The sequence below is a fragment of the Nymphaea colorata genome, chromosome 5 (assembly GCF_008831285.2).
Source record: "Nymphaea colorata isolate Beijing-Zhang1983 chromosome 5, ASM883128v2, whole genome shotgun sequence".
In the NCBI taxonomy this organism is placed as follows: Eukaryota; Viridiplantae; Streptophyta; class Magnoliopsida; order Nymphaeales; family Nymphaeaceae; genus Nymphaea; species Nymphaea colorata.
This window is the reverse complement of record NC_045142.1, coordinates 16249094-16260327: the sequence shown is the minus strand read 5'-3', so window position 1 is coordinate 16260327 and position 11234 is coordinate 16249094. Positions and strand designations below refer to the sequence as shown.

The window sequence follows — 11234 nt, the reverse complement described above, 5'->3', positions numbered from 1 at the left end:
AACACAATGGACTCTTGGGTCCCATTTGAAAAATTCTCCCAAAGTTTGTCCTTCTTTCTCTTGTCTTTCAAATTCTTAGTTGACAGTATAATGCAGTATGGGCATTCAAGAAGGTCTTCAAGAAATATGCCTTCTAAATTATGGATAATATGGAGAACTTTCACCAATTGGATTTTTGAAGTTCCTCAAGTAGGTTGGCATTGTAAATAAACGTTCTGATCGTCCATTTCCAGTGAATAGATGAATCTAATCAAGTGTTCAAATTCCAAGAAAAATGAGAAGATTGCAAAAAATCATTAAGATGGATGATGCTTGCCTACTGTAAGGAGGAACATCTTTGTTTGATGGAAAGTGGATTACTAAATGCAAAGGGAGGGGTAGGTGCTTATTTTATGTCAGGTCTGGAACGGTTCATGCGTGGTGCATGCTCCATGTGTTACTTTAAATTAGTGGGGGATCATCCTCCACTGGGTGGAGCCAACAAGTTTGAAAGAAAACTTAGGCCACAACCAGAGGGTGATTTCATTATTATGTCATTCCATTGTCCTAAGTGGAACAGCGATGATGGTGTTCTCGGCTCTTTTCCATATTGACTACCATCGTGGAGTGGCTACTGCATCCTCGCTGGGAAGAAAGTCTCTTTCACTTGTTCAAATGCCGAGGACAACCACTTACTTGTTCTCGGTGAAATGCACGTATGGTTATAGCACTTAGGGTTATATTAATAAGATGTATTTTCTTTTAATTTTCAGGAGTTGATGTGTAGGATACTCATAGTATAATGTAACTTCACTTGTTTGGCTATGGGAAGGAATTAACGTATTGTTATGTGCATTTGCCCCAATGGTGAAACAGTATGTTACTGTTTTCATGAATCACCATAATCTTTGAGGCAGATACACCAAACAATGTACAAAACAATATGTTACTATTCTCATGATACAAGTGAAATTACATTATACTAAGAGTATCCTACACATCAACTGCTGAAAATTAAAAGAAAATACATCCTATTAATATAACCGTAAGTGCTATTACCATACATGCATTTCACCGAGAATAAGTAAGTGGTTGTCCTCGGCGTTTGAACGACTGAAAAAGAGACTGCCCTTTCTTCCCAGCGAGGATGCAGTAGCCACTCCACCATGGTAGTCACCATGGAAAAGAGCCGAGAACACCATCCCCGCTGTTACCCTGCTGCCGCGGCCTCCATGGCCAACTACCTCAACCTTCAAGGCGTCTTCAATTACAAACTAACAACACAAAACTGAACTTATAGAGTATGAACGAAAGAGAAAAAAATAATCAACTAAAGCATATATTCATACCTGCAGGAGCCGAGCTGCGAGGAATGGAGGCATTCCTGTACACCTCCATTCTTCATATGTTGCGGTTCTCAAAAGACAGAGATTGTGCTCTACTTTTTCTACTTCTACTATAAGAAATAAAAAATGAGACCGACACGGCATCTTCTGGAAACGGTTGGAGGAGCCCTCGCCATTTCTCGCACAGTCGAAGATTATGCCGCTGTTCTTCTTGCAACCGAGAGGGTTTCGTGAGAGGAGAGAGAAAGTCGGGCGAAAAATGAGATTTTTTCGAGTCGGATCGAATTTATATACAAAATTAGTCCATATGTTTCTTCAAATGATTAAAAATACTGTTAATTTTTTTGAAAATTAAAACGGGCAGTTTTTTGCTAAAACAAAATTCAGAAAGAGGCTTGCGAAATAGGCCTGGGCATCGGGCCGGGCCGCCGCTGGGCCGGCCCGGCCCGGTACGGGCCGGGTTTGGGCTGAGGAATTTGGTTATCGGGCCGAACTTTAGTGAGCCCGGCCTGGCCCGAGATCTTAACGGGCCGGGCCTGGTTATCACTTCTCTGGCCCGGCCCGGCCCGACGGCCCGTTAGGATGTTAGGTCAACAATCTTCCCGCGCGGCTCCCCTTGTTTCACTTTCACTTTTTCCCCTTTTCGCTTTTGGTTTTCCTTTTCCTGTTTTCCATCGTCCATCGAGGATTCGAGGAAGGCAAACTCGCAGAGCAGCAGAGCCGTTTCCATTGTTCTACAGTCGATACCTAAAGAATCTTATACCCAGCCACTCAGCCAGTCCACCACCGCCACTGTCTCCGCTCCACCAGACCACCACTGGGCCACCGTCGCCCTTCGCCCTTTTGAAGGTACATGCTGCTCTTACACGATACAGGGATAATGGGGGATTGGGGGTTATTGCCTTTCGCCCAGATTGGGGGTACACGCTGCTCTTGCAAGTTGCAAAACTTAGTTAGGGCTTTGTCATTCTCTCATCACTCTTTGTATCTTTGTATCCTTTCATATCAGTGATGATCGTTCTATAGTTGGCTGTGACGTTACTTACTTCCATATCAGTAATCCTGTTTTACCAATCGGTGTCAATTGCAGGATTCAATAAGAGGCCAAGAGGGCATGTTTCAGAGGTGATGATGGCTGATGCCCACCGGTTGGTCTTTTTGTTTGGTTGTGGGAAAAACTTGTTTCCAATGATACTTTTTAAGATAAAAATGTGAAACATATGGGAAAGAAACAGCATAGAACAATGCCAAGACTTGCAACGAGCTGCACAGTCAATGATTTATTTGGTCTGAAAGTCGAATTGAAGTCATTTTCTGACATCATTATGGTGCCTTTGTTTAAAACTCCACATTTACGAGCAAATAGAAGAAATTGATGTCATGTAAAATTCTGACTATTGCCTTCCCATCAAACATGCACATCTCAGAAATACAAAATGAGTGAAACCGATACATACAATTCCATATAGTTGCACAAGTTGCTTGTTCAGCCATAATATGGTCCATGATTAAACATCTTAATGGTCATCTTAATGGCTTTTCTGCTATACAATGTCCACTCTCTTCTGTTATTTGATGATTACTGTTACTACTGAATCTTCCTCTCCTTTTCATTTTATTTTCTGATTCAAAAAGTTGAAGAGAGGGGTGGAGGCTGCAGCTTGTCCGGGATCATGGTTTTCTAAGTTTGGAATTCATGTTTTTACAGCATGTTCCTATTGATCTCATCTATTACATTATTATTTGATGAAATTGATCTCCCTTCTCAATTGAAGCGCAGACTTGCATATATATTTTTCTGTATCTCGAGAAGCACACACATGCACATATATGCTCAATAACTCAAGTTCAATTTTGCTATCATTTATACCTACCTAATAGGTGATATTGCAGGTTTCTGAAAACTCATTCCAAAAGAAGTTGTTGGTGCTGCTTGGAACACCATCTCATTCCACTGAGGTAAAATTATTTCATTCATTTAGTTTTGAGGGCCTAAAAATAGTGTCAATTATCAAACCATCAATAGTTTTACTGGTTTTTGTCTCATGATCTTTGGTTATTGTAATCTAATTGTTTATGCCATCTCTTTGGATGAACCATTTTAACTTGCAGAGCATGGCTGTTTAAGGAACAACACTTTTTGTCAATCTTCTTGAACTCTTTCCAGTTTTTTCCCTACCTTATCAGGTTGGAGAAGTAATGTATTGGAGGAAAGTTAATCTCATTTTTAACATTTATATTGTATGATGAATGAAATATAAGGTCTTCTTATATTAGTATCTATGTCAAGGCTACCGTGCTAAGTAGCATCTTTAACTAACTTTATGTGTCATTGTGAGTAAACTGGAAATTAGTATCTTATTATATGCTGAACCTAGTTCATGGAACTTTTTCTCTAATGTGATGACCTGCCTCTAGTCACATGTACTGTTGTACATGGTTTGATTGCTAAAGTTTTTTCAGATGTCGGTTGTCCTGTAATATGTCCATCCTTTTGGTAGTCCACAAGGTCATAAGTTTTCAATTGCATTTCTCTTCTTATGAAGTGAATCTACCACAGTTTTTTGATGCATGTCTATGAAACTTGTGAGAATTTTTGTAATTGGTTTCCCTATGACTCTATGTTTAGGTTGTAGGGATATCATTCAAATAGTAAGTCATGTCATCTAACATTGGGGATGAAGAATATTGTCCGATGGCAGATGTAGAGGAAGATGAATCTTTTACATGTACTGAAAAAGACGTTCAATCCAAGAGAAAAAGAACTTCGATAGTATGGAATGACTTCAAATTAGTAGAATTTAATGGAAAAGAGTGGGCGAAATGCAAACATTGTGGTGAACGATTTACTGCACAAAGTAGCAGTGGTACGAGCCACTTGAAACGACATAGAGATACATGTGTCAGAAAACAAATACTTGATGGAAAACTAAACACGTTGTCATTTGGAGTTGGTGAATCTGGAGCCTCAAATTTAAGTCTACACAAACTTGATATGGACAGTATAAGAAAAGGTTTGGCTAAGTTGGCAATAATGCATGCACTTCCTTTCAGTATTGCAGAATATGAATATCTTAACGATCTTCTAAAGCTTTTTAAATCCAAGGTTTGTGCCAATTTCTAGAAGAACACTTACAAAAGAGGTACAGTCAATGTTCTTGACTGAAAAAAAGAGATATCAAGAACTTGTAAATAACCAAGTGCAACGGATATCATTGACATTTGATATGTGGTCCTCACAACAGACGTTAGGGTACTTATGCTTGACAGCCTCTTATATTGATACAGATTGGCAATTGCACTCTCACATACTTAATTTTATACATGTGCCTCCACCACATAATGCAATTTGCATATGTGAATCTGTGTTGGAGTGCATTACTACTAAGTGGGGTATTCATTTGAAGTTGTTTTCTGTCACTGCTGATAATTGTTCAACAAATGATAGTGGAATAAGTTTGTTGAGAAGGACCATAGAAAGGAAAAATAATATTTCATTTCCATTGAGAGGGGAGTACTTTCATATTCATTGTGGTGCACATATCATAAATCTGATAGTTAGAGATGGTATGAATGATATGGACGATACAATTTCAAAAGTTCGTGACAGTGTCAAATATATAAGGGGATCACCAAAACGACTACATGCTTTCAAAGAATGTGTAAAGACAATGGGTTTGGATGAGAAAAAAGGTTTAAACTATAATGTTCCTACTTGATGGAATTCTACATTTATAATGTTGAGAGATGCATTATTATTCAAAGATGTCTTTCAACATTTGGCATCGTGTGATTCTAGTTATACATATTTGCCTTCTGAGGATGAGTGGTCTCATGCATCAGATTTATGTCAGTTCTTAAAGGTCTTCTACGATGCAACAAATTTATTCTCTACCACCAAGCAGGTAACAGCTAATCTAGTTTTTGAAGAAATCGTATCAATTTACCATCATTTGTATAGGCATCGTGGAGCATCAAATGAACATATAAGGGCATTGGCATGCAAAATGCAAGAAAAATTTGACAAATACTTTAAGGGCTACAATATTCTCTTTGCAATTGTAGCTATTATGGATCCTAGGTTCAAGTTGTCATACTTGAAGTATTTGCTTGGCAATTTAGATAAACCTGATGCAATAGTGAAATGTGAAATTATAGAGAGCACTCTTCATGAATTGTATGCTGAGTACAGAAATATGTATGAGGATAGTGACACGTGTAATATGGGAAGGGCCAATGCATCCACTAGTACCATGATTGCAATGGAAGAATATAAAAGTGTGTCTAGATATGGGTTTAAAGCATATGTCAACTCTGTATCTCCTGTAGTGGTTCACACTGATCTAGACAAATATTTGCTTGATCCAATGGAAGAAATTTCACCTACTATAGAGTTCAACATATTATCTTGGTGGAAGGCAAATGAAAGCAAATACAAAATTCTAGCAAGGATGGCTCGAGATGTGTTAGCTATTCTTGTATCTACAGTTGCTTCAGAATCTGCATTCAGTACATCGAGAAGAATTATTAATGATTATCGATGTTCAACTACTCCCGAAAATGTAGAGTCATTAATATGCACACAAAGTTGGATTCGTGATGCAAGCAACTTGTGTGAAAGGTAAGATGTTCATGCTTCATAGTTTATACATATTAACTTAATAGTGTGCTTAAATTAATAAGTGTCTTTGTTACAGTTCTCATGATGCAGAGCACCTGGATAACGATGAATGTTAATCGAGTGCATGCTTATTAATTATGGTAATTTTTGTAATTAATGTTTCGTATTATATGTTGACAAGTACATGTTAATCTTTATTAACATTTCTTTTTCATGTTAAATTGCAGGTGGACATTTCAAGCTACAACCTTGAATTCTCTACTGACGTTATCATTTCTTTGCATTTTTTTGTTGCTCTCAGATATGGGTGTCGCATCTTTGTATAATATCTTGTGCAGAGTCTTGAAGTTCATGTCAAACTTAAACATTATGGGTTTGTTCAGTAAATATTATACAGTTCTTCACATTTGTAGAGGACCTTTAACAAGAGAGAGAGAGAGAGACAGATTTTGTGCGCAAATTGATATGATGTAATGTAATGATGGTTTGAATGATGTACACGTCTGGTGACCTTTTAAAAAATCTCTCTTTTTTATTTGTCTATCTATAAATTTTATGATTCTGTCAATATTCTACTGGTGTGAGTGGCCAAAAATAATTTGCCCTTTTAGCTTGCTCTTTATGTTTTTTTTTGAAATGATAAAAGCAGGTATATGATGTAACCCAATTCTTGGAAGACCATCCAGGTGGAGACGATGTTCTCTTGTCTGCCACAGGTAAATTTCTGTGCACTACCATCTACATATTGTGAAGATACTAGAGATTAACTATCCCCTTCTTGCTTGTTGCCATACTGTATTACTGTTCCTCAATATGCTGTCGAATTCATGCTTTCTTTTTAGTATTTTCTGCATTTGGTGTTCACTCATCAATCCCTCTACCCTCTGGGCGTGCCACTTACAGGGTTCTGTTGATTGCGGTGATTGAGCATCGAAAATTCTTGTTTGTGAGCTTGTTTAGTTTTAGAACTTTGTGACATTTTATTTGCTGCTTGGGTTCGGCTGATAGACTCTTCTTACTTTGGCTGTAACAAAACTCATATGGTAATTGTGGTTCAATTTCAGTAGTTCTAGTTTAACTTCGCCAATTTTTTTTAGTTGCGTGCATCTATAACAGCTTTTATATATTATTGTTTACCACTCACCAGCCTTGGATGCCAAGGTGGGTAATTAGTTCATTCACTTAGTAATGAGTGAGTTCTTTGAGGTCCACAGTTACTCTCAAAGGCTGAGTGCTCTTTTGTATTAGAAACTTATCGCTTGACAGTAATTAAGGTTCATGTGGGACTCCCTGCCAGATTATCACAAGAGTTGTGCCCTGGATAGATGGTTTGAATGATGTACATGTCTGGTGCCCTTGCAAAAAGTCTCTCTTTTTGCTTTGTCTATCTATAAATTTTACGATTCTGTCAATATTCTACTCGTGTGAGTGGCCAAAAATAGTTTGCGCTTTTAGCTTGCTCTTTATGTTTTTTTTTTAAATGAATCTTGAAAGTCTTAAACTCAGTGCTCGTACTACAATTTATGCATTTTTTTCAAGACCTGGCCCGATGGCCCGGCAAAACGGGCCGGGCTGGGCCTTGGTATGGTGGACCTGGCCCGGTACCCAGCCCGGCCCGGTACCCGGCCCGGCCCGGCCCGTCAATATTATCGGGCCGGGCCCGGGCCCGGGTTTGGGCCCGACGGGCCGGGCCCGGGCCCGGGTTTGGGCCCGACGGGCCGGGCCCGGGCCGGGTCTAAACGGGTCGGGCCGGGCCGGGTCTAAACGGGTCGGGCCGGGCCGGGTCTAAACGGGTCGGGCCGGCCCGGCCCGGCCCGATACCCACCCCTGTTGCGAAAGTTAATTTCAATGAAAAACAGGGATTAAATGCAGCCAACTATTATAAAACCATGTTCTTTAAGACACTTGGATATGAGATCCAATGATCTTAAATCAGCCCCGATCTTAGCTCCAGGGCCATCAAACGCAACATAAGGAAGTGTGGTTTTATGAAAACTAGATTCTTTTAAAAATTGATCTTTTAAGTCGGCTTTGAAAAGCTGGTTGGTGAGTTTGGACAATAGAACCAAAACACTTTTTTTTTTTTGGTGAACAACTTGGGGGTTGTAGGTTATTCACTCTTTTTGAAGAAAGGTTTTTGCCAAAAACACTAGTTTGATAACACTTATTTTTTGTGTCACCCAAATAAAAAAGTGTTTTTGAAGCAAAATTATTTTTAACCACCAAGAATGGGTTTTGGAGTGTCTTCCAAACACCCCCTATATATGTGACATATAATTTCAATGATCAATCAAATTATGTAGGCAACACTTAATTGCTTCACAAAGTCCTTTTATTGATAATTAATCCACAAACATACAAAAAAACTATTAACTTATTTTGTTCAACCTCATCTATTCACGAAATTTTGCAATTTTTTTCCAATGCCATTATTTTAAACCTTTTGAGAACGTCCATGTAGTTCGATTGGCTGGCATCCAAATGCCGTCTCGGCTTAGTAAAAGACAGAAAATGACATTTTATTCTCTGGATTAATGCCTCTTAATTAGTTCTCTTCTTAAAAGCGAGAGGAAGAGGTAGCAAGATCATTGTTGGTACTCAGCGAGTCGACTGGGGAATGACCTGAGTGAGCTCGGGATCATCCTCTCGCGTTGATACCAAAACTCGAGCGACTTGGGTAAGAATCGGCTGACTCACTCGTCAGCGACTCGGATTGGGATGACTCGAGTTTGGTTTTAACGGCTTTAAAATGTAGAAATTTTTCTTGATTCTTAAGTTATTAATTATTTTTTGTTTTTTTTTTCCTCATCAAAGCTTTTATCTGTGATAAGAAAGAAATACTAATCCAACCATTTGCAAATATATTCTCACCATTAATTTCTAAATCTTTAGATGCCCATGAAGAATTAGATGGTTTACACAGAGAGAGAAAGGGATAAATAGAAGTTAAGCAAGTGTTCTTATATTTATGACATTCTTCGCGGTTATCATAACTAATATGAGGCTGCTCTATGCTAAGTAGGGATGCAGTAAATTACACTATAAGGTTACAATAAAAATCAACTAAAAAAATTTACGACCTAACCTGGCCGAGTCACCGAGTCAACTCTTTTAAGATGTGGGAACACAAAACAATTAATTACTTTTCATTTCTGAAATTGTGATGAGAATGCTGAAGTACAGAATGTGTTTTTTTTTTTTTTTTCCTTTTACTGTGATTTACAATTTTGACGATTTCCATTCACAAGAAATTAATTTGAGCACAATGTTGGTTTTTGTGACAATTGGATGCAGTGAAGGCATTGGAGGACTTACAGGGTCAATATCAACAACTTCAGTCGTGGGCAGGTGATCCATGCCATCCGGAAGGGTCCACTTGAGATTGACTCAACTGCAATGCTGACAATCTACCACGCGTAACGGAACTGTGAGTATGAGACAAATTTATGAGTTTCTTCCTAGAAAAATAGTAATAATAAGAACATATGTTATTTTCCTATAACATAAGTTTGAAAGCATCATGTTTTAATAAACATTTCATTGTCAAATTTATGTAAAACATAATTTCTGTCATATTCAGAACCAAGCATGGAACGTGTGTAAAGAAAAGTGCTCCAAAACTCCAATGTTGTCCTTACCGAACACCTTATTCATTGTACTCTGCGAGGGAATTGAACAATATGTCGGTTAATAATTTGGATTTATTATTACAAAAAATCTGCCCTTTTCGACAAAAACATGCTTTGTTCATAAAAAATAGATCAGCTGAAAAACCTGCCTTTTCGAAAAAGACTCCCTTATGAGAAAAAAAATGTCAATAACATAAAACAATGCAGTTTCCATGTTCATATGGTATTCTTTTCACATTTTATTGTTTGGATTTCGTATTTTAATTTTAAAAAAAATGTGCTGAGATTTTCAACAGACAAATCTAGCCGTTTAGAACTAGCAATTAAAATCTTTTTCCTTCTGACAGCAAGACTAATACTTTAATCGCAAGGCATTTTCGAGTAACATTGCCTTTCTCTTTTACCTTTTAAGGCACCTTAGCGGATCAGGCTTGAACGGCAACCGTTCACAATTCAGCGGCTTGGCAGTGCTTGAGATAATGTGAGCAAAATGCTTTCGAAAACTTGTTTTGGTCATTTCCTAGCAACTTGTGAAATTTTATTAACTAAGATTCCCCAGTTTGAAATTGAAAGTGGTGGGGTGCTCTACAAGCACGTTATAAGAAATCTGAATAAGACTCGGGGATGCTAACGTTGCTAGCTGATTATTGTACCACAGAAAAAGGGAATTTAAGATACTCAATTGGAAGGGAACCAATCGGTCATTATAGTATATTCCTCAGTCCAAAGTTTTGTTAGGAAGATAACAGATTTTTCTTTGTTCACCTTCATACCAGCCAACTTCTCAAAAATTGCTCTAGCATGTTTTTAATGGCGCAAAATGACCTTATTAAGGCCTTAGAGACCATGTGAACATCGTCTGCATACATTACTATTCATGTTTCCTCGGAAATTTTTTGGACCCTGGGAATCTGGATGTTTTTGTTTCAAACCTCTACTTGGATTCTGCAATTAAAAATTTTCATAATTAGAATGAAAAGGTATGGGGACATCGGGTCACCTTGTCTGAGTCCTTTGAAAGCAGTGAATTTGTCCCCCAAGCATCCGTTGACTACCGTCTCATACAAAACTATAGAAACACATTTCACTCCAAATGGATCGAGTTAGTGATGAAATGTGTTAAGCATATGACTCGGCTGGAACTTGTTCATGAATCGAGCTCAAGTAGCTCGACTCGTTGTTCACCTCTACTCACTGGGCAGTTTTTGCGGTTCATTATTGACCTAGACCAGCTTCTTCCTCGGTCATTAGCCCAAACATTACCAGTGTTCTTATTTATATTCTGGAGGTGCCAACCTCCAGATTTATGGATGAACACTTTATTCTTCTTGAGATCTCTGAGCCGTAAGGAGAAACATATCATTTTTACCCTGAGGAGCCCAAATATAGCCTTCTGCAAGCATGCGACAACTAGACCTGCATCATATAGCCCACGAGAAAAGTGCATGATGCTAAGCGTATTTGCTAATCTCATTCTTGACGTGAATGAGAGCATAATTATGCACTAGTGGACATGCTGCACCGCTGAACCATCAATTCAGCTTTGAACCAAGATAAGGAAAGAAGTTTTCGACCATAGTTGGCAAACTCACCAGCTTGACTCAGGAATCGTTCGAGTCAGCTCAGATAGCCAACAAATCTGTCCATGAGTCAAAGGTT

At 38.4% G+C, this 11234-nt stretch overlaps 1 protein-coding gene across 1 annotated transcript; it reads left to right on the top strand.

Annotated features, from left to right (window-relative positions):
- The first annotated feature begins 3967 nt into the window (after window positions 1-3967).
- On the top strand, window positions 3968-6088 carry LOC126410090 (zinc finger BED domain-containing protein RICESLEEPER 1-like). The gene is made up of 2 exons (XM_050078020.1): window positions 3968-5946; window positions 6023-6088. Exons 1-2 carry the CDS (start codon window positions 5063-5065, stop codon window positions 6060-6062), a joined length of 924 nt encoding a protein of 307 aa, XP_049933977.1. The 5' UTR covers window positions 3968-5062; the 3' UTR covers window positions 6063-6088.
- The last annotated feature ends 5146 nt before the right edge of the window (window positions 6089-11234 follow it).